Here is a 23557-nt window from a genome sequence, read left to right on the forward strand (position 1 = left end):
GTGGGGCGGGGGGGCCAGAATTCAGATACAGGAAAGGAGTAGGTTGAGAAGGCTGTGTCCAAGTCAGTAAGCTGTGCAAGAGTGGCTTTGGACTTGAGACACTGGTACAGGTTACTCAGTGATGTAGATGCTCCCTCCCTGAAGATGTACAAGGCCAGGCTGGATGTGGCTTTGAGCAACCTGGTCTGGAGGGAGGTATCCCTGCCTATAGCAGGGGTTGGAACTGGATGATCTTAAAGGTCCCTTCCAACCCAAACCATTCTGTGATTCTATGAACAGGTTTCATCTTACAGCCGAGAGGCCAAATCATGGGGGAAGTGCAACAAATGACTTCATATAGATATTGTGTCACTGGGGAGAATAATAAGATAAACATGCGAATCGCAGTTTTGCAAGCTGTGCTTATTGTTTCCACTGTAACTTAAAACATCCATGCAGCAAGGGTAGGTTGAAGTCTTTGTGAAGCTGAAAGAGAATTCTCTGGGGAGCAATCAGTGTTGAATAACCCATCTGGGACCGATGTGGTGACTGACGGAGACAAAAGCTGGTGTGAAATGAAGCTGGAACCAGATTTTCCAAGATGCTTGATGTGATGGATGCCCACAACAAACAACCATAGAATTAATGCAGCAATATGTCAAAGTCATACACAACATATGAAAAAAATATGTCTTGTTTTCTTCACAGGTAACAGTTTTGAGAAGGCTGCTCTCTGCTGCTGCAGTCTTCCAACATGGCTTAGCCTAGAATGCTGTACTACAATTACTACAGCATCACAGAATTGTTTGAGTTGGAAGGAACCTACCTACTGTGATGTAAAGTATCAAGAAATGTCTGAAGATATATTCCACACAGCATGGGCACTTTGCCTACTAAAAAGCAAAGCAGAAGAGCAGTACTCAATGCATACACACTAGATTTCTTCTCGTTTTGTTTTGTTTTTGATCTGCGTTGATAAATATTTCAGCGATTCACTGAAATAATTTCTAGTTTGGATACTGTATGGTGTAAAATCAGCTGAGCCATGTATTTCCCCAGCCAAAAGCTGTCACAGAAAACAATGGAATTACATCGGAGGCAACGGTGACCCACAAGTCTTTGTTTTTGTAAACATGCCCTCCTCACCAGGGTAACTGGCTCTCAGAGGACTCTGATACAGGTGGGGATTTCTCCTTCTCTCCCTGAGCTTCCCTCTTTAGTGTATCGCATGAGTGCTCTGCTGTGTCAAGGTATGTTGCTGTCCTGGCTGTGAGGGGATCAGAACTTCCCTTGGAATGAGATGGATCCCACAGGAGAGGCACCCAAGAAAAGCAATGCAGAACATCTAATTGGTAAGCATCATCTTTTTATGTGTGGTTTTGTTTTTCGCTATGAAAGCCAAACAAGAAGAAAACATGTAACCAGGCATTTGTTGTAAATCTCCCTATGGGCTGGAGATGAAAATCCATTATCTGCCATTGTAAGTGATGAGGCAAATTACCTCCTACTGCAGCCACTGCGCGTCAGCATTTACCTTCTAGGAAAATAACCCCGAGGACTAAAACTTCCAGCTTTTGGTAAATGCAGGGATGAGGTGGAAAGGGGAAAATGTGAGTAAATGAGGAATGGTTGGGATTTTCAGCCCCAAAAGGGAACTTAATGTGGTTGGGCTTGTGTGAGGAGCATCTAGTGTTCTCTTCAAGCAAAGGAAATGTTACCAAACCGAAGTTGTTTGGGGCAATGTGTGCTGTTTCCATTGTGTGTGGGCATAAGAATGGGTGGTGCAATGGGACAAATGGGACAGCAAGGCTGGTTTGGGTGCTTGTTGAAAGAGCATTCCTAATGGTTACAGAAGGCAGAGGCACCTTTAAGGACTGCAGATGCAAAGGAGGTTTATGCCACTCATGGCTATTGTAATCAATGCACAGGTGCAGCAAAATTAAGTCACTGGCATGTTGGGTTACTGGATTTATTCTCCACTAATGTGTTTTTGTAGAAACTCCTATTAATCGTGTGGTTAAATGGTTTGAAATGTCGGAATAAACAGAGTACATTTGTGATGGTGTTTGGAGACTAGGTCTCTATTGTGTAGTAAGCAAGTGTATCTTTATATCCTGCTTTTCTCATTGGAATCTGTGCTTTTAGCTGGTACGGCATCACCAGGACAGGTCTCTTGGAGGAGTCAGTCATACTTTGTCAAGTTTTGGATGGGTGGGTGCTTTTTACCCATAGTTATGATGAGTGATATTATGACCTATCACTTCTCAACTGTTTGAATACTGACCTTCAAATACATTTGTTCCCAGATAGTCCCCACTCTCTGGATTGTGTCAGTCCTATCAGGTGTGTATCATTCCCATTCATCCTCACAGTGGTTTCATGTGGGTGATGGTGGATGATGCTACCATCCAAAATAAGCTTTTGAGTGAGGGGGGTTTGTGGCAAAGCTTGGCACTGGAGAAAAAGATTTCCAGGCACCTTTCTGCATGCTAATCATTTAAGTGAAATAGGGACAGGGCAGAATGTCTGCTGGTGAACAGAACATCCCTTTGTAATAAATTTCTGTAAACTTTGATTAAGATGATGATGATGAATGAAACCCAATCCACAACATTCATAGATCTCTTTCCACTGATCAGAAGACAGTGAACTGGGCACTTCGTGTACCTGCTTTAGCCTGACATATTCTTGGTGTAATGTGAGGAGCACTGTGGTAGTGAAAGGGTTAAAGCTTTTCACATGAAATCTCAACAGTCCTGTTTTTAAGCCCATGACCATAGGGTCTGAGTGGTAATTTACTCATGGGAACTCCTCAAATCATTCCTAACAGTGACTATAGAATGGCTGATGATAACCTCATTAAGAAACCAGGGAATATACATTATTATCAATTGGGAAGGGTAACCTCACACTGTCTCAATGTGGTGGCAAGTTTTTTTCAGCAAGTATATGTATGTTTGTCTTCCTATTTATCCATTTCTGTCTGTTCGTTAAGTTTACTTAACATCAGAAATTTCCAGTGTTACTTTACACCACTGAAGTAACATCAAAAAACGCGTTGCATATTTGCATCAGCATGGGAGTGGATTTGTTTTTAAGAGCAGCACAAGTCAGAAAGGAAACAGCCTCATGTGAGCCTCAAACCTGGCAGCCCTTTGGACAAGCCCAGCTGGTATCCCCGCATCTTCTGTTTCCCTTGCGGCTCTCCTGGTCCAAGACATAACTGCATTCAGCAGGATGTGGTTCGCACTGCAGTGCTCTGCCCTCACAGCAGGTTTCATGGCATCCATTCCTCACCCTCTGCCTCTGCTGCAAGTGTCTCTGCAGCTCCAGTTTCTGATCTCACTGAAGAGCAGCAGCTCCTTGGTCCACTTACACCTACAAAGAGCCTCCTTGACTTCTAGCACATGAACAGCAACTCACCACCACCTTCCCTTCAGGCACTAAACTAATTTAATTGAGATGAGAAGAGCTAAGTGCAGTGAGAGCTACCCACAGTTCCTGGGTGTGCACTTAAGACAACCACTAATCCTGAAGCTTGTCTTCCAGTGGATGGACTGGTCCATCAGTATTCCTCAAAACCTCCATCTAAAGATGGAGGAGTTCCCCTCATTTTTTCATATCTTCATTGTACAAACTGGATCTCCTACCCCAGGTGTAACACACTTTCTCAGTGATTCATATCCATACCTGATCTATTTCTGCAAGTCCCCAGCTTTAGCAATGCCTTTCACTCCTCCTATTTCTTTCCTGCTATAAAATTTTCTTTCTGAACCTTTTAACCTTTCATGGAGGAGAAATATGTATATGGCTGGATCTTTGGTTGTGTGTTTGGCTTTCAGTGAGTGCTGAGAGGGAGAAGGACTTGCTCTTTGTAGACCTTGCATTCCATAGTGATTGCAGTGGGTTAGGTCTGCATTCCTCTGATAACTCTTTTCAGGATTTGCATTCATTTTGCTTCTCTTCCTTATTGTTTTATAGCCGACAGGCGGGAAGGAATTGGTGTCTGCGGATGGATCCTGGTTTCCATATCTTTCCTGTTGGTGTTCATAACCTTTCCTATTTCCGTCTGGGCATGTATCAAGGTAAGCTACTGGGATCTGGGGCACCCAAAGAATGCTCCATTATTATTGTTGTTACTGTTTTCTATCTGTTCAAATGTTCCCCATTCACTTTCTGGAAATAAGAAGGCTTTGCAGTGCGGTTGTGGTCTGAGACCAAGAGATTCATGTATTTCCACTGACTTTCTATATAAACAAAAGCTTCTCATTTGACTTCTTATCATATCAACTTCCATAGTCAGTTAAGCTTCCCTGCTCTACAACAACCCTGAGAGAATAAATCTACAAACTGTTTTGAAGAGCTCATACTTGACACTGCCAGAAACAACAAATAACAGATACTGATGGACAAAGGAGTAAGCCCACACACAGACTGACCACACAACCTGAGCCTACAGTCCCTTCAAGACATTAAATTATGACTAATTTAAAGAATTTTTTAGGTCTGAATTAGCAGAGCGATTGCCCTTAGCACCATACCATGGTTAGTTCTGAAGTAGTTATGTAGACATTCTGATAGTATACTCTGCCTACAGCTCCTCTGCTTGTAGCACTGGTGTTGAAAGAGCTGTGGTCAGCCTCATTAAATCAGCAGCATTTCTTGACTATTTGATCTATTTTATGACTTATTCACAGGGCCAAAATCTGAGTTTTTCCAGCAATGATGTGAGAAAATGCATTTTTAATATTTAATGCCAGAGAGCATGAATAGAATTAGTTGTAAAATTCTAACTTTAAGATGTTTTCCTAGGTTGTCAGAGAATATGAACGTGCTGTTGTATTTCGGCTGGGACGTATACTGTCTAAGAAAGCCAAGGGACCAGGTGAATACATGTAGTTTTACTCTATTAGAATGCACTGTAATCCCAAGGAAAATTGCAGAGGTCCGTGAAATCCTTTTTCAAAGCATACAGGGAATGAGGAAGTTTTCTGCTCCAGGTCCTTTGCCTACAGAACTTTTGCTTTTCTGAATAGACAGTAATGTCATCCCCACGTCAGAGAACAGAACAGAAAGGCAAAGGGCTTCTAGTTGAAGGTCTTCTGGTTGAAGAGCTGTTGTGGCTTTGCTGTTCAGTAGATTGGATGACTGAAGGTTGAGCTTACACTGCAGGCACTAGTGAGGTTTATGGGAGGTTTAAATGTTTCCATCTGCTTGCTTCATACAGGCACTAGGCTAAGATGGCTCTCAGAAGCAAATATTTCATCTAATTATTTCTTTATTTCAGGTTTGATCCTCATACTTCCATGTACAGATACATTTATCAAGGTTGACCTTAGAACTGTTACGTGTAACATTCCTCCACAAGAGGTAACTATTTTCCAGCAGCCATCTAGAAAACTCCCCTTGCTGATGAGCTAGTTAAAGAATTAAGAAGATGGGATTAGGGCTTTGAATAAGAGACAGCTGAGACAGGAGAAGCGACATTGCAGGGGTGCATGTGGTGGCTCCCCAAAAACAGAAAGCAGGAAGGATGATGGTTACGTACTTGTGCTGTATGAGATTTAGCAGCTTTTGGCAAGGCCTCTGCAAATGTTAGCAGAGCTTCAGTGGAGCACTTAATTGCAGGCAAGCACTCTGAGAAGGGGAGCAGCCATAGAAAGTCATCAGTGATCTGCTGTAACCAGCTGCCTGCTGAGGTGCAGAATCATAGAATGGCCTGGGTTGGAAGGGACCTCAAGGATAATCAAGCTCCAAGCCCCTTGCCACAGGCAGGGTCACCAACCTCCACATTTTATGAGACCAGACTGCCCATGGCCCCATCCAACCTGACCTTGAACACCTCCAGGGATGGGGCATCCACAACCTCACTGGGCAGCCTGTTCCAACACCTCAGCTCTTTCTCTGTAAAGAACTTCCCCCTAACATCCAACCTAAATCTTCCCTCTTTCAACTTAAAACCATTTTCCCTTGTCCTGCCATTATGTACTCTTTCAAAGAGTTGACTCCCCTCCTGTTTATAGGCTCCCCTTCAGTACTGAAAGGTTGCAATGAGGTCACTCTACAGCCCTCTTTTCTCCAGGCTGAAGTGCACGCACTTTACATCCCCTTGCAATGGCACAGTATGACACAATTTCTTTACTGAATACTGAAATACCTTTCAGAATTTCTTCTCACTACTTTTGCACTTTGCTTTTCTCTTCAGCTTTAATTTTTGGTGATTCTCACAAATACATTGTTTGGAGAAAGTAGTACTACTTGAACAAACTCCATGCAGTGTATAAAATCAGTTCAGGCCCTTTCTACAAGGAAGGTACAGGATAACTATTATTTATCATTGCAGATGAAATTCATGCAGGTGATGAGATTTACTTACTGGGGGGAAATGCCAAAGAAATCAAAAGGAATTCTTAGTTTCCATGAATTATCAGAGTCTGTTCTTCACTAAATAAATAGAATGACTATGACTCTCATTCCTTGTCAGGCTTTGCCTTATTGGATACTTCTCTAATTCTGTATGTTTCTCCAACACAGATTCTCACAAAAGATGCTGTTACTACTCAGGTGGATGGGGTGGTGTACTACAGGATCCACAGTGCAGTCAGTGCTGTTGCCAATGTCAACAATGTGCATTCAGCCACTTTCCTCTTGGCACAGACAACCCTGAGAAATGTACTGGGCACGCAGACCTTGGCTCAGCTCCTGGCTGGTCGAGAAGAGATTGCACACAGTATCCAGGTAGATCTTGGGTTCACTGGTAAGCATGGTAGTTAGTTCCAGGGAGCAGCAAATCAGAAATAATCTCATTTGTTTTCTTTAATAGTGAAAAAACTTCCTATATGGCCCTTTCATTTAAACTTCTCATTGTTCTAAGTAAGAATTACTGGAAAGGTATTTCCCTAGGTTGTTGTAGAAGAGTTATTTCCTATCAAATAGCAATGAAGATGATGAAATTATGCAATGAGTTGAATAAATCGGTTCATGCAATCTTTGCCCAAAGTTGGCTGCAAGCAGTATGAAAGAAGACTGCTTTTTGTGGGAAACTCCACCCTAAGCAGACCCTCAATGGAGTTCTTGTACCTCCTGTCATGATGGCCAACGTAGATCTTGAATGCTGCAGGACTGTGATGTATCATTTGCCACTAATGTGTTTGTACACTGTCAACATAATGCTATTCTTAAAGTCTCTTAAAGTATCAGTTTGTAAATGAGAAAAGCGCCTACCTAAAAGGAGAGTCGCTTAGGGGAGGGCAGAGACAATCCCCTACAAAAGCCTTACATAGGGAAAAACTTCAACCATCAACTAGCATCTCACATCATAGATCAGCAAGAGTTTCATAAGGCTGGGGTACCTGCTGTGCTCACACCACTGTGTGCCAGCACCTTGGTAGGGTTCCATCTTCCTGTAGTCTGCCTTTCCTTCTGTTGATGTGGCATGGTAAATCCCACAGAGCTCTTCCTGCTCCCCCTGTGTTCTTTTGCTGGGTATTGTGTTTGTCTCCAAGGCCATCCTTGACAGTGCCACGGAGCAGTGGGGAATCAAAGTGGCTCGTGTGGAGATCAAAGATGTCAGGATTCCTGTGGCCATGCAGAGGGTGATGGCAGCTGAAGCAGAGGCAACACGAGAAGCAAGAGCTAAGGTGAGATCCATGGCTATACTTACCCCCCAGTCTGCAATGTCCTTTATCTTTCTTATGGGCACTCAAGTGCTTCTGTTTCTTCCTCATTGTGAAGGCGGATTTCCCCACTACTGCCTGTGTTGCAATGCCATTTCTATTTCTTTTACATCACAGGTTGTGGCAGCAGAGGGAGAGATGAACGCTTCTAAAGCCCTCAAGCAGGCCTCCATGGTGCTGTCTGAGTCTCCAGCAGGTCTTCAGCTGCGCTACCTGCAAACGCTGACAAGTTTGGCAGCAGAGAATAATTCCACTATTGTCTTCCCTCTGCCTATTAATTTGCTCGATGGTTTGGGGCATAAAAATAGAGGGGGATAGAGGTTGATTTACACTAGCTGCTTGGGCTGAAACATTTAAAGGGTTTCCCATGAAACAAAGGGTTCCAGATTACCAAAGTAGAGTAAAATAAAAATAAAACATAGTTTAAGAACCACACATTCTGCATTTGAACAAAGAAAGTTGCAAAATTCAGGCACTGAGCAGTTTTATGTTAGACTTTTCTTGAGATGAGAAGGAAGAAAATAATGTAAAATGCTTGTTAGATCTAATAAGAAAATTTATTGATGCTTTCACTGCATGCTGCATGTGCTTGAGTGTAGCAAGTGATTTTTCTGCTAAGCAAGAACCTGTGAGCTCCTGATGAGCTCACAAATCTACTCCATGAAGCAGAAGGGCCAGATAGAGGTGCATAATTGAAGTCCCATGAAACAGAAGAAAGGATTTGGGCATAAGCTTAGTATGCCTAGTATTACTTAATTATCAACAGAATTACTGGATAATTGATATGTCAGTGGAACAGCTTATTCTTTATCACAGAATTGTAGAATGGCGTGGGTTGGAAGGGACCTCAAAGATCATCTAGTTCTAACCTCTCTGCCACATGTAGGATTGCCATCCGCTAGATCAAGTACCAGACCAGGTTGCCCAGGGCCTCATGTAGTCTGACAGTGAACATCTCCGACCTTAGATAAATGGAAATTAGCAGTAGCTTTACTGACCTCATCTGGATTTTGCCACATCACTGATATTTCTATAAGCTCTTTAATAAAGGGATGAGAATATATGTCCATGTATTACAATCACATTTCTTATATCTGAAATCTGATGCAAACCTCTGCAAAACAAATTGTTCTGTGTTAATTTAAGCATCTAATTTTCATCCACAAGAGGTTTCTTATCCTACCTTCCAGATGTCATGAAGTGGTGATATAAAGGGCCTTCCCCACCCTCCATCCATGCAATGCCCTGAAGCTGAGTGGGGGGGCACTCCTGCATTTAGCCAGCAGTAATGCTGTTTATGGCCTTCAAAAACAGCTGAGCTGTTCACATGACTGGCACATAACAGGTTAGCTGTATATGAATTTGAAGGCTCTTGCAGTGCAGATGCTCTGGTGGATGCTGCTGCTGTGTAGAATCTCAAACACACAAGGCTCATTGTTGCTCCTTCTATACAGTAGTGTCATTTAGCTCCAAATTCATGTGATCAGCATGGGCCTACTAATTATACTGTTGATTCAGGCCCATCTTGTTTTGGCTGCAGAATAACACAAGTAGTCCAGGTGGCAAATTTTTGTACTCTATAACTTCTGGCAGAAAGACAGTGGTATGAGCATCTGAGGATGGTGACCTGATCAAAAACAGCTCTGTGCCCTCAGTGAGCTACTAGTACTAACAGCCCACACAGGACTCTGGGGTCAGGTACATCCAGACCAGTTGTATATCCTTGATGCTGAGTCAGTTCCAGTTTAAAAACTGTGTATGGGAATCCTACTGTGAGTACAAGTGGGTTCATTTGTTTCCCCATATGAACTCTCACAGAAATTATGTGCTGAAGCATGAGTGCTAGTATCTTTTATTTTAGCAGCAAGCTGTACTTGGTAAGCCCATAAATACTAAGCCTTCTTTCTGACCCATGCAAATCTCATGGTCCATTGACAATGACTGAGGGAATCAACCAGCTCTGAGAGAAACATGTTCTATTAAAAAAACCCTTTTTCATTTGATCCCCTCCAGTATAATTACACCATTGAGTAATGGGTCAGGGAGCAAAAGTTTATGCTCTTCACCAGCATAGGGTGCAGTAAACTCAATAAACAGTAGAATAGCTGCAATTTTTATCATGTTGCCCCCGTATGTAGATCTACAAGAAGATATCCCATTCAGGAAGTACACCACTAAAAGAAAAACAGGCAGCAACAAAAGCAGCTCTGTGGTGTCTCTGGTGCATCTCTGATGTACAGGATTTGCAAGAAAAAATCAGGAAGGAGCTGAGTTGCAGTAACACAGGTGGGATGCGCGGAGCAAAGCAACCTTTCAGAAGAGGCAGATGTTGTCAGACTTGTTCAGGAAGCCCTGCAGGTGAGCACAGGCTTGCCGGTTACGGGTGGTGCGGCACTCCCTGTCTTCTGGAATTTTCTCCACCCAGGTTTGCGAGTCAAGGAAGTACTGCATCCTGAGTAAAGTAAAGGCAGTGAGTTGTCAGCGTTGACAGAGAGAAACAGGAAAGCACAAACCCAGTGGAAGAAGGGCCAGATTTTGATTCTTAGAAATGTGGGAATCAGGCTGTACACAGATAGTTTGAATGGCTCAGCTGTTTCCCACAGGTGCCTTTTTGACTTTAGGCTGATACTCAGCATTTTAGTAAAGCCAGCGGAATCAGTCCTGTAGAAATCTGGTCCTCCCTTTGCTTTCTGGAAGCATTCTAGCACTTTTGAGTGTCACAGAATCACACAGAATCACAGAATTGTAGGGGTGGGTTGGAAGGGACCTTTAGAGATCATCTAGTCCAACCCCCCTGCCAAAGCAGGCTCCCTACACCACGTCACAGAGGTAGGCGTCCAGGCGGGTCTTGAATATCTCCAAAGAAGGAGACTCCACCACCTCCCTGGGCTGCCTGTTCCAGTTCAGCTTTATTCATGATCTGTGCTAGCAGCCTCTGTGGCTCAGGAACTATTGCACTTACTTGTTGTTGCAGTCAACAGTTTGCCCATCTTTCCCCATGAGAAGGTACCGTTTGCCAGCTACCATGTCTAGCGTGCAGGAGGAGCGCTTCAGGAACTGTCGATGCGCTCCTATTTCAATGCTTTCATCAGAAGCTGTGGTATGAGAAGAGAAAAACCCATAAACTTTCCCAATGAAGAGCAAAACAATAGCCTATGGGACACAAATCTTTTCAGTCTTTTATAATACTGCTAAATTATACTATTATTTCATTTGGGAATAAACACTGTGGTGGGACATATTTCCCTTAACATTTCTTGGTAAGTCAGTTTTTCCTTTTCTGGTTGTCTTAGCCTCCTTAACAGTTGTGGAAAGAGCTTCTTTGTGCTTTTTAATCTCCACATCAAAGTATCTTAGAAGATTGTGGTCTAAATTCTGGCTCAGATGCTCATTCATTTAAAAGCTGCAGTGCCCATTACTGAAATGGCACAAGATATGGAAAGATACTTATTTAGCAAGTTAATGCAGAATATGAGTATACATTATATATATATATTTATATAATATATATATATATATTTATATATATATATATATGTTTTTTTGCTAGACACCAGTTCACAAAGTCCATTTGGAAAACAAAATATATGCAGATTACATCAGTATGTTATTTTCTTACATTCTTTCTAACAATACTGCAAACTGTGGTGCAAAACTGGGGTGACAAAATCAGCCTCAAACCAGATTAGGTCTCAGGTAAGACACCACAGGCTTCCTAACAGCTAACAGAAACTTGTGCAGCCTCTGCTGTCTGAAGCATTGTATTACAATTACAAAAAGTTTAATATTCAGTATGAAATCCTAGGAACAGAATAAAAACCTGGTTTGGAATATTTTAACACTGATAAGATTTCAGAGAATTTGAAACAGAGTGCTAAACTGTGAAACGTAGCACTAAGAACCATATCCGTTTCCTAGTTGAAGCCTGAATTAATTTTAGTATGGCAGATACAGACCAGATAAAAGTTGGTCTTCAGTTCTGTATACAGTTTCACATTTGAATATTTCCAAAGAAACATGCAACACTGTAGATTATCTCATATAATCCAAGACTGCTTTTCCTGTGCTACATGGTATAGTAAATTTTTACTTAGTTCAAAGAATGTAACGGAGTGTTAAGATGAATCAGAATTATTTGAGAAAATTACCAAATTTTGCCTCAGGTTCATGATGTTCTCACTTCAAATGCTTCACAAATGTCCTGGCAGATTTCACACTCTAGGGATCATCAGCCATTAATGTAACAGTTGTTATATAATTATGCAATTTTCTATCTCCATATATATATAGAGAGAGAGAGAAAGATTTACATATATGTAAGTGATGATATATATTATTTTGATATATATAAATGTATCTCCCTCTCTATATATAGTTGATTTGGATGCCACTGCACCTTGCTTTTTCTTCACTATCATGGCTTAGTTCCTCTTTCCAGACTTTACCAACCCTACTGAAAAAATCTGATGCTTGTAGCCTGTTTCATATAGTACAAACAAAGAAACATTTTAAAGAAGGAGGTGGGAATGAGAGAAGTCACCTTTTCTGTTCAACTTTAGATTCACAGTATCACAGTATCACAGTCTAGTGCGGGTTGGAAGGGACCTTAGAGATCATCGAGTCCAACCCCCGGGATTCGAGCCTCCTGTGTAGCAGAGCAGCACTTCTACCACTTGCGCCACAGGGGGATTCGAACGTGGGCCTCCGGTGTTGCAAGCAGCATTCCTACCACTGCGCCACCGTCATTGGCAAAACAGATTCAAAAGATACCTATCTCTTTCAAGAACCAAGAAGCAAAATCTTTCCAGGCTTGCCCATGAGCTGCAAGAACAAATGAAGTGAGGCCCATAGCTTTAAGTTCTTCAGAACCTGTGGGTTTCCTGGAGGCATTAATGAAACTTTCCCTCAGTTTTATATAATATAATATATATAATATATATATATATATATATAATACTCCCTGGTGTTATAATCTCCCAAAGACAGTATTTTGATCGTGAAGTGTATTATGATTTCCCCGCATATGGAAAGACCTGATTATCACTGGCATATCTCTGGATGCATGGAGTAGGGACCTGATCTTCTGACAAAGTGGACATTTGGCACAGATCACAGGTAGTGTGCCCTAAAGCGCTGGCTGACATCACTTGCCCCGTAGGCAAAGATCAAGAGAATAAGGTAATTATTCTCCTTAAGGAAGGGAAGTTTTGAAACCTTTACAGTTTACAGTCTCTGGCTGTCAAACTCAAAACTGAAAACCACATGATAGCTTGGTGACTGAAGTCTGAGACATCATCTGACAGCCTTTTCAGAAATTATTTGAAAAGTGTCAGTGTTCCTGATGCTACTGATAAAGTAACATTCATGTGGGCACAGCTGGAATGGCAGGCCTGGAAAAGGACACTGTCTGAGAACTGTGCAAATCTTTGCACTGCAACAAAAGAAATAAAAAGGTTTCTTGTTATCACAGTTATTAAAATGATATACAGAGGACCTAATAAACACAAAGTACAAGTTTTGAAGGGTTTGCTTTAGACTAGCCCCAGTTTGGAGCCATGGATTAAATGCAGCCGTAATGTGTCTTCTGGATTAGTTTAATCTGAAAGGAAGGGATGTGTGTGCTCTGGGATTGCCTCAGAGTGTGAACCAAAGCAACCTACAGCTGAGCTGAACCTAAGAGTGATGTAGCTGTATCAAGTCTTCTTTCAGGCCTAACATATCCCACTGTACTTCTGACAGTGAGACAAGGCACCTGAATGGCTCATGTTGGCTACTGTTTAATCAGTTTTTTTCCTTCAGGCAGAAAAAAGGAACTAAACATGTTGATACTTACTGAATTTAAGGATTCTTTGAATTTTGACCTCATAATAATCAAAAACATTCTTCTGTGTACTGTTGAGGAGCTCCACTTCATAGACTACAACAGACAGCAAATGTGTGAGGGTACACAGAAACATGAAGTTACATCCAGAAACAGAAAAACAGCTGTGCTTTTATCCCATGTCAGTGCAGAGGCCAGTATGCCATCTTTTCACAATTCATGGTAATATAAAAGACAACAGGACAGTTATCCTGTGTACCTACTATATTTTCAGCAAGTCTGGTACTAATCAATAACCTCTAAATTTGTATTTTATTTGGCTATATATCTTTTGGAATAAGCTACTGTGTATGACTGAGTTCTTGCTTTTTCTTCAGCAAAGCTGCTAAATCAGTTTTCCTTCAGTAGCTCGTCCAATTTCCATCCACAAAAGAAGTCAGATAGGCAAATTAAACAAAGAGAAACTGTTCTCCTAGCTCTGTGGAAGGGAGCTGCTAAGCTTTGTCATGCTATGAACACTGCACTTTGTATCATAAATCCCCTAAAATTATGGATCATGGGGTCAGTGGTACTCACACCACTGGTCTTTTCTGAACCCTGCAGTACAATGTTATACATTCTTCCTTCTTCAGCATCCAACTACAGCTTTCAGAAGTCTTTATTTTTCCCCTTCAACCCTAGATGACAGCTTTAGTATTTCATCTCCTCAGTCTCCAGACCAGATAAAGGAACTCCTCTCATTTCAGGAGAGGTCTAGGCACATAATGCTCCAAATTTATCCTTACTTTTTGAAAATAACTGCTTTTAAAATACATTGACAATTATCTTTCATGTCTTACCATAGTCTGTAATGGGTTTGTAGCACACAAAATTAAAACGTGAGTTTTCATTCAAGTTTTTACTGAAAGTTGATTTTTGTCTTGGGCAAGGACCTAGAAAGAAGAAAATAAATGACTTATCTGTCTCTATAGTTGTGGATACTTGGATAGATGCAGTCTAAAATTATTCATCCACTCAACATTATAACAGAAAACAAAAGAGCTGACAACTTCATTAGAAGTGTGGAAATTATTATTATTATTTTTTAACATAGGCATATGTTTATAGGTATCACATGCAACTATCAAGATAATCCTGGATATCTTCAAAACAAAAGTTTTTAGTCACACACGAGTGGATATTTTGTGTTCTAACTTATGCATTAGGGTAAATGCATAGAATAAATGCATAGGTCTTTTCTGAGTATAAGAATTCTCCCAGGAATGGTTCTTTTCAGCTGGTATATCTAGATGTTCTTTACCTTCTGCACATTGGCAAACATCGGCGTGGCACACCTTGGCAAGCATGGCGCTGTGCTGGGGAGCACTGTAGAAGACACTGCACTTTCTGTCTGTGGAAATGAAACAAAATGATCTGACTTACAGTGCTCAGATGGAAGGGCCTTAAGTTGTATTCTTCCCCCCTTATCTTTTGTTTTGTCTGAAAGACCTCCATCTTAATTTTATAGTTTAGCAGTGGGGCAACAATTACCACAGCGTGTTTCAGAGGGAGGAGACAGGATCACCAATGGTTTATGTACCCTTAGACAATAAATAGAAAAGTCAGTATGGATGAAGCTCTAGTTGCTGTAAGCTGTCAGGGACTCCTCAGCTTCAAGCAAAGTAGAAGTCTGACCTAATTTTCAAATATTGTTATCAAAATTCTGTCAAATGGTGATCTTAAACTGGGATACCAATACAAATAATTGCAAACAGGTCATTTTAATACTCAACAAATTCACGTGGTTTCACACTACATTAAAAACACCTTTTAATAAACTACAGTTTGTTATTAAGGGTTTTTCTTTCTGACCAGTTACGTATCACTTTTATATGCCCTTACCTGGACTGTAAAAATCATACAGGATGGCATTTGCTGGCTGAACCAAGCCCATTGGATTAATTTGCTTCGCCCCAAATATTATACAGTCAGGCTCTGGTCCAGTTGTGATCTGGACAAGAAAGGAACAATAGTTGTGATGTGTAGGCTAACTTTCCCCAGTTAATTCCTTATTCATTTGTGCCTGTACCAGCCTGGCTAGTGTGCTTCTGATGGCACGGATGAGTTAATCCTGATAATTCCATATTCAATTAGAAGATGCCTTTTATGTTTTAACTGAGAAATTCTATGATTCTGTGCACCACAGAATCATAGAAGATCTCCTGTTTGGAGGGGACCCTCAAGGATCATTGAGTTCAACTCCTGGACTAACCTGCCCCACCCCTCCCCTGATGCAGCTTCATTCCATTCCCATGGGCCCTATCGCTGTTGCTGCCCCTCCACTCCCTGTGAGGAGCTGCAGCTGCCACTGAACTTCACTTGTGAGGCACAACCTCCATCACACAGAAGAGCTGAAGATGAACGTGCACATCTCCTGCCTTTACCTCCCCTTCCCTCTTTGAACTGAACTTTCAGTACTAATAAATGATGAAAATCACAGAAAAGCAATGGAGTGTGAAAAACAATAGTAGGTTTAAAAGGAAGACTTGGTATATTAACTGAAACAGTAGATCATAAAACCACCGGGCTTGCTTACCTCTCCAAAGTACAGCAAAACTTTCCCTTCCTTGTACTCAAAGTGCTGAATATATTGATCTGAAGACGTTACCAACTACAGAAAGACAACAAAATCAAAACAACAATGTAGGACAGTAACACCACTGCTATCATCCTCTATATCCTGGTTTGCTTTGCTGAGACATTTGTATTATCCTGCTTTCTTTCTTCCTCCTTAAAGGAAACAGTGCCTGTGACCACAAACCTGGGCAAACATCCACTAGACCAGCAGGCTCTAGAGCAAAAACTCTGTGGCTACCTTCACAGAGTGCCATACTACATGTCTCTGCCACTGTACTCTGTAGGCAGCATGCACAGATGTTTTTATCTTCTGTAATCAAAGAACACACTGTTTTGCTTTGTCACAAGACAGCAATGCCAGCAGGGACGCCAATATGTGTAAAGACAGGAGAATGTGTAAGCGCTCTAAAAAGCCTTGTGCTAACTTCTACTACAAGGAACTACAGGCCATGCTCAGTTCACTGGCAGCTTTTCATTTCTTGCATATATTCAATGAATAATTTTTTTCAAAGCCAGATAATGAAAATATGCCTATCCTTTAATTATTCTATATACCTAGGAAAGACTTACAAAGATTTGCATAGAAATGTTACCAAAGAATGCCACAAAAAAGTGTGTTTCTCACCTGTTCAAGATCATTAGTGTCAGGCTCCAAGCCACTCAGCAGAGAGAGATCAACCAGGGACATCTTTGGTGGATTGGAACCTGTGGACCTTTATAAAGGTTCACTATCAGCAGTGAACATCTGCACTGAACTTTGTTCAGCTTGTTCTCCAAGCTTTGTTTGGAGAGGTTAGCTCTCCTGGCTCAAAACAAAACCAAAAACAAACCCCACCAACATTCTGCTCCATTTAGGTTTCTTATGTGGATTTTAATATGCTTATTAGCTTCCTACCACAGTAAATGTCATGAAGTAAAATTAGCTACAAATGCTAGTCTGATGGTCATCCAAAACACAGGTGCCTCATCTGACCTTGTCATCTAGGTTTTCATTGTACCTCTCCCTGGACACCACTGAAAATAGCCTGGCTTGCATGTAAAAGACTTCTTTCAAATGATTAGACAGCCAGGATACTTTGAATATCCCCAGAGAGCCAAACATCACCAGTGAGTTTGTTGGATCAGATCCTGAAATGGGCGTTTGAAGTCTGTGTAAACCATCTAAATGTACATTGCTAGGAAACTGACTGTCCTGCTGTGGAAATAAGGATGCAGATTCTCTCCATTTATGTGTAACTACAGAAGGTTACCAGCTTGGATGCTGAGTTCAGACCTACCTGACACAGATTCTGTACTGCAGAGATTCTGTGTTACTGGGCAAGATCACATCCCTTTTCCTTCTGCTGCGGATATCAAACCAGTCTATTCTAGACAAGGTCTCAGAATCACTGGAGGCTGTATTAAGATAATCTTCATCATCATAATTTTCCTCTGAGTATACAGTGTCTGGAAGTGATAGACACAATCAACCATTTAGAAATTTGAATGAAGTTCTTGCAATTTCATTTCTTTCTTTATTTTATTATTATTATTTTATTTTTTAATAGTGATAGATAAAATGGACAGCCACATTACCTCTACGGGATTTTGTTAAAGTTTGTGTTACACCATCTCAGTGTTTCTAATCAATTCAGAGTTAAAATTTGAGCAGTAATTTTAGTAAGGGTCAGCAGATCTAGCTAAGAATGGTGTTTCTGCCATCTATTAACATATAAAGTACAATCCTTGCCACAAAAAAATTCCTATTCAAACCAAAGTAAAGAAAAATGCAGGCAAATGCAAACATAGGCAGAGAACCCATGCTTCAGAGAAATGAAAACTTAGTCTTGACTATATGAAAATATCTAAAGCAAATCTACCCCACAAAGTGTACTCTAAGGCTGCTCAATAGGTCTGTTAGTGGAATAACTGAGCTCCCTGCATGGGAGCCAAGAACACAATGACAGGAGTTTATCTCCATCTCCTCCAGGTTACATTGAGGAGTTAACAATATTAGCAATGCAACACTTAGGTACTCTCTGCTGCCACAGTCATTGCAAGAGTTATTAAACTATTTAAAATATTAATAAATTGAATGCAACAATAGCTGTGCAGGTTTCAGAGACCTCTCTCTTTCCTTGCTTCACTCATTTATTCCCACTCTCCATGGCTGGAAAGGCATTGAATAATTATTATCCAAACATGTTACCTGTGAGTTTCAACACTTTTCACTTACCAGAATACTTAATCCTCCCTTCCACTTCCACTGTCAAAATCAGGTCAGTACATGGATTGTTTTTCAGCTCAGGTGACCAGTACATTTTCAGTATCTAAGACAAAAGCACAGATGTCAAACTTATAAAAATATCATTTAAATGTCATGTGATTTTCTCTTCCAGGGCTTTAGCAAATGTCGATGAGACTTGGAGTGCAGAGGGAAACACAAGTCTCTCAGAGATGCTGATTAGTCTTAGAGAACTGCCATGGGTAAAGAAGGAGAAGTCCCTCTGCAAACCTCAAATTGCCTGAGTTCTCTGATACAATTCTCCATCCCCACCACAAAAGGATCTTTCAAACTCCCAACACTTCTTCAGCTCTATGGATTCCATGATGTTAAAAAATAGGTATTATTTCAGGGCAGTTTGCTTGCCATTAATTTTAGAGACTTGGTGGTAGGAATGGAAAGAATGAAGACATGGGAGGTAGTTTCCCTCAGTGTTCAAAAAGGAAATGAAAGAAGTCCATCTGGAATCTGAATTTCCAGTTTATGGCTTACACTCATTGTCCCATTTCCTCTGCCTTCTACAGACACTTCAAGTTTTCTCCCAAGATCGAACTGCAAGCAAAAGCAAAATAGTAAAGATTTAGTGTGTGCTCAGCATTTGTTCTATTGCTTTCCTGTGATCAAAACAGTCTCTTTGTCTTTCTCCTCAGAAGATATGGGAAATCTACAGTAATGGAAGGGGGTTATGAGACCCCACATCTAATGGGATTTTCAGTGTGCTGGGCTGGAACATCTTGTTCTGCCATTCTGTGGCCCAGAAGGCAAATTTTTCCTGAGTTCATTATTCCCTCTATAGCCAGAATATGACATTCCTTTAGGTCCCAAAACAGTGAATATCAGAATATTCCCCTGCTCTCTTCTTTCTCACTCCTTAGAAAGACTTTGAATGTTGTCCTGGTTTCTCTCTACTGATGGAGGATGTTCTCATCACCAAAGTTCTTGACGGGGGGTGGAAGGACCTATAAATTATGCTTCTAGGCAGATGCTGATTTATTTTTTTTTCTTTAAAAAGATTATTTTGTTGCTTTTTTACATATTAAAGTATTGAAAAATAAATGATTGCTTAACGTGAGAAAAGCTATACCAAGCAGTCCAATGCTTCTCATTTTTGAGCAAAAAATATTGAACAAAGAATAACTGTGTACCTCTAGCATCTTCTGAATCCCTTCATTAGTATCAGTCAAAGTAATAGTGTAGTCCCCTCTCCTTCCAGGTGTTCCTATTCTTACAGTCAGGTTGGTGGGAACAGTACTCAGTGTCTTTATGCTGTATGCTGACATTGCTTCCAGGGCCACCACCGTGTCCTAGTTGAGACAAAAATGAAAAAAACAAAACAGAACAACAATAACAAACAAAAAAAAAAATGCCCCAAAATTATACTGGATTAATTCTACAGTACATCTGGTTGATCAGTTATCTAAGACTATTCTTCAGTTCCAGCTATTATGCTGTTTTGAAGTTCCGTATCTGTTCTCACCTGCATGTACTGTTCATTTTATTTCTCAACTTCTTCCTTTGTCATTAAAAAACACTGCAGGCCTGACCTCTGTCTGTCATAAATCTTCCTACAGGCTCATAAGGCTATTAAGGGACAGATTTTTTGGTGCTTCATGAACTGAAGAGATCTGAGATTAAATGCTACGATGCTTTCACTCTTGAATGATAAAGCCCTTATAGAACTATCATTTTCTTTCTACCCCTTTCTACCCATGAAGGTTGATGGTTAGGTACCTGTGTAGAGCAAAATCCTCCACCAAAATTCTTTCTTTCTGTCAGCCATGTAGCAATAGGTGTTGCATACTCCATATCTTCCAAGAGCAGTGTTTGAAGCAAAGCATAGGCAGTGGTTTCCACTGAGATTGCATTGTTGCCATTTCCCCAGTAGCGCTGCTGCTTTGCTGCAAGAATAACTCAGTTAGCCAAAAATGGCTGCTGTTTTACACAATAGATATTGCATGTCATAATACCAAGGAACCACAAAACACAGGTGTTGTCATGAAAGCAACAAATCAATGTGGAAGTAGAGGATGGGAAAGGAAAAACATGTCACTATAATTTTGACTTATGAAATCATCATAATCTTATGATCCTGTTGTACAGTGATGTCCACGTGATGGAATGGTAGCATTGTGTCTGGTGGTACCCCAGAGATAATAGTATTAATTATCCCTGTATGGCCCTGCACTTAAACTACAACTATCAAAAAATGATTGATTTGTCCAATTATGAGTAACTTCATAGGTGTTCGTTGTCATGCACTGACTCAACTCAGACCCCAGCCATGCTCCAATAGGGAAGAGGTAACATCCATGCAGAGCTGGAACAATGTACTAGTGAGAAGCTCTGAATGTGGGCAGGCTGGGAGTGACATCTTCCCTTTTACTCACAAATCCATTCTGTACTGCTTCCACATGGAGCTGCTTGTTCCCATGGTCCATTAATAATTACTTATTTTTCAACCACTTGTACTTTTTTTTTTTTTTTCTCCTTTCTTCCCCCCTCCCTCCCTCCCTCCCTCCCTCCCTCCCTCCCTCCCTCCCTCCCTCCCTCCCTCCCTCCCTCCCTCCCTCCCTCCCTCCCTCCCTCCCTCCCTCCCTCCCTCCCTCCCTCCCTCCTCTCCTTCCTTCCTTCCTTCCTTCCTTCCTTCCTTCCTTCCTTCCTTCCTTCCTTCCTTCCTTCCTTCCTTCCTTCCTTCCTTCCTTCCTTCCTTCCTTCCTTCCTTCCTTCCTTCCTTCCTTCCTTCCTTCCTTCCTTCCTTCCTTCCTTCCTTCCTTCCTTCCTTCCTTCCTTCCTTCCTTCCTTCCTTCCTTCCTTCCTTCCTTCCTTCCTTCCTTCCTTCCTTCCTTCCTTCCTTCCTTCCTTCCTTCCTTCCTTCCTTCCTTCCTTCCTTCCTTCCTTCCTTCCTTCCTTCCTTCCTTCCTTCCTTCCTTCCTTCCTTCCTTCCTTCCTTCCTTCCTTCCTTCCTTCCTTCCTTCCTTCCTTCCTTCCTTCCTTCCTTCCTTCCTTCCTTCCTTCCTTCCTTCCTTCCTTCCTTCCTTCCTTCCTTCCTTCCTTCCTTCCTTCCTTCCTTCCTTCCTTCCTTCCTTCCTTCCTTCCTTCCTTCCTTCCTTCCATTCTTCTTTGTTTTTTTTTTTTCTTTTTCTTTTTGGAAGCAATTTAGGGGTGTGAAACTTTTGGAAGCAGTAAGAGAAGAAGAAAATATAGATCTCTATATCCCAGGACTTTGTTCCATCTCCAGTAACAGAGAGGACCACATTGTGAAATTCCCAGTGCTAAACTGTTAATTTATATTGATACCAATTACACAAATTACATAGAATTTTAGTATTCAAATATAATTGTCTAATTTAATTAATTACGCTGCACATATATGATCACACTTTTATAAAAATTAAATGCCCTCCATCTATCAGAATTTGCTTTATTAGCATATCAGAGTGCTCAAAGCACTATAATTACAAGTTGAGTTTTTAAGAATAGTTACTAGTACCTGCATCAAAAACAGAACAGCTCCTCAATTGTTCTCTTGCACTCAGGGACTGAGAACTATCGGGCTGAACAAGCGTCAAAGCATAAGCAGCAACAACTGTAGAATAGCAGTCAGTATTTCTAGGAAGTTCATTATTCATGTAAACCACTGATCTTCTAACAGCTTGTACCTGCGAAAACAGAATTGATTCATCTGAAAATATCATCCACACCTACTGCTTCTGCTGGTGTAAGTACTCAGAATACTCCTGTGTAGTTATTTTTTACACATTTTTAATAACTGTTGTTTTGTGATTAAAGACATCAGTGATGGGTTGTGTAGTTCAAAATACCTTGCTGTACATTAGCTTGTTGCATCTTTTCTTATCCATCACAGACTTGGTAAACAGAATATTACCATCTCATCCATAGTACTTTAAGGCAGTGGGGTGAACATGCCACTGTGCGATAGTGTTTAAGCTTAAAGATAAAAAGTCGGGCATCTTACCACATCAGGTGATTCTTTGTAAACCTGTAGAGTCTGCTGCAATGCTATAGTTACAAAGGCTGTCAATGCCAAATTTTCTCCTGCTGACCCAATGCCACCCTGGAAGATGAAACATGAAAATGTAAAACCACATATACTTGCTTATAATTAAACTTAGGAAATTACTTTCCACAAAGATAAGGACCCTCCTGTGAAATCATTAAACAACGAAACATGTAATTTCTTTAACTTTGTTCAATAACTCTCGACTAGCAAAAGCATATCTTTCTTCTATGGTAACTTTAATTAGGCAACATTAAGAGACTGGGAACCCCACATCCTTTATCTGCTAAAAAATATTTAATTAACTCACTTTTTTAAAATGTCCAGTTTTTGATTGGAGCAGTCCTGCCTTCACTTCCCTAAAACTGTTTTGCTTTCTCACCTACTGCTTATAACCACAAGAGCTCTTTAAAACCCTGAGCTTTTTTCTTACAAAGGGTATATGAAACATTACCAGATCATTTATTGTTTTACTTATTGATTAGCTAAACACAGTGTCTTCTCCAGCTTTCTTGCTCCACGAAGATGTGCACGTTCATTCCTGTTCTTTCTCATTCTTTTGCTCATGCCCTTCTTTGACAATTGGATTATTATGACCCACCTCTTTCACTCAGCCTCAAATGCTTAGAGAAGATTGTCTGCATAGAGAGATTTTAAGTCTCTGCACAATTATGAGCAGTTTCTGAAGTAAATATCAAACAAGATAAGTATCTCAATATAGACACAGGTTAAAAGCTCGTTGGCCAGTTTCTCAGCTGTTTTTATACCGGCTTTGAGGGTAACAGCTACACAAGTGTTTTTAAAAAGTATTAACAAAATTGTTGTTTTCCCTCATAAGGCCCATGCAAATAAACTGCATTTTCAATGGTTTTGAAAGAGGCATTTTTATGCCCTACATGCAAGAGAGTAACAATTTTGTGTTTCTGGATACTTACAGAAGATGTATAGGCTAACATGCGTTCTTGAAAATTCTTATTAAATATTATAATTCTTCTTTTTCAAAGCAGTGTTTAAATACTGAAACACCCAGTGAGGCTGTGGGGTCTCCATCTTTGGAGGTGCTCAGGACTCAGCAAGACATGTCCTTAAGCAACCTGATCTAATGAGGCCTGGTGGATTTGGACTAGAAGAACTCTGTAGACCCCTTTGAGGTTGGATATTAGGAAAAATTTCATCTCAGAAAG

The 23557-nt window shown here is 40.8% G+C and overlaps 2 protein-coding genes across 3 annotated transcripts in view; one reads left to right on the plus strand and one right to left on the minus strand.

Moving 5' to 3' along the window:
* The first annotated feature begins 1039 nt into the window (after nucleotides 1–1039).
* On the plus strand, nucleotides 1040–8718 carry STOML3 (stomatin like 3). Of its 2 annotated transcripts, XM_032442117.2 has the most exons (8): nucleotides 1040–1159; nucleotides 1230–1331; nucleotides 3961–4064; nucleotides 4792–4864; nucleotides 5267–5349; nucleotides 6514–6717; nucleotides 7485–7619; nucleotides 7773–8718. In XM_032442117.2, the coding sequence occupies exons 2-8, from the start codon at nucleotides 1280–1282 to the stop codon at nucleotides 7971–7973; spliced, it is 852 nt and encodes a 283-aa protein (XP_032298008.1). In that variant the 5' UTR covers nucleotides 1040–1159; nucleotides 1230–1279; the 3' UTR covers nucleotides 7974–8718. The 2 variants fall into 2 exon arrangements, with proteins under 2 accessions (XP_032298008.1, XP_015707393.1); XM_015851907.3 differs by having other exon boundaries at nucleotides 1143–1331.
* A 773-nt stretch (nucleotides 8719–9491) lies between these two features.
* LOC107308202 (complement C4-A-like) overlaps nucleotides 9492–23557 on the minus strand; it is a 44534-nt gene continuing 30468 nt past the window's right edge. The window contains exons 28-42 of the mRNA XM_015851903.3: nucleotides 22332–22430; nucleotides 21846–22014; nucleotides 20087–20253; nucleotides 19501–19659; nucleotides 18848–18907; nucleotides 18308–18401; nucleotides 17370–17538; nucleotides 16718–16805; nucleotides 16052–16126; nucleotides 15358–15466; nucleotides 14777–14866; nucleotides 14316–14408; nucleotides 13489–13572; nucleotides 10618–10750; nucleotides 9492–10107 (exon numbers count right to left, since the gene is read on the minus strand). Coding sequence (XP_015707389.2) covers nucleotides 9969–10107; nucleotides 10618–10750; nucleotides 13489–13572; nucleotides 14316–14408; nucleotides 14777–14866; nucleotides 15358–15466; nucleotides 16052–16126; nucleotides 16718–16805; nucleotides 17370–17538; nucleotides 18308–18401; nucleotides 18848–18907; nucleotides 19501–19659; nucleotides 20087–20253; nucleotides 21846–22014; nucleotides 22332–22430 — 1728 coding nt within the window. The 3' untranslated portion in view covers nucleotides 9492–9968. The remainder of the gene's footprint in view (nucleotides 10108–10617; nucleotides 10751–13488; nucleotides 13573–14315; nucleotides 14409–14776; nucleotides 14867–15357; nucleotides 15467–16051; nucleotides 16127–16717; nucleotides 16806–17369; nucleotides 17539–18307; nucleotides 18402–18847; nucleotides 18908–19500; nucleotides 19660–20086; nucleotides 20254–21845; nucleotides 22015–22331; nucleotides 22431–23557) is intronic.

This window comes from Coturnix japonica, chromosome 1, assembly GCF_054131305.1.
Source record: "Coturnix japonica strain WE chromosome 1, WE-NBRP24, whole genome shotgun sequence".
Taxonomy (NCBI): domain Eukaryota; kingdom Metazoa; phylum Chordata; class Aves; order Galliformes; family Phasianidae; genus Coturnix; species Coturnix japonica.

Bases quoted from the DNA above. Each gene is read 5' to 3' on its own strand.
- STOML3 (XM_032442117.2), top strand. From the start codon at position 1,280: ATGGATCCCACAGGAGAGGCACCCAAGAAAAGCAATGCAGAACATCTA. The intron at 1,332-3,960 runs GTAAGCATCATC...ATTGTTTTATAG, and splicing joins CAATGCAGAACATCTAATTG to CCGACAGGCGGGAAGGAATT. The intron at 4,865-5,266 runs GTGAATACATGT...TCTTTATTTCAG, and splicing joins TAAGAAAGCCAAGGGACCAG to GTTTGATCCTCATACTTCCA.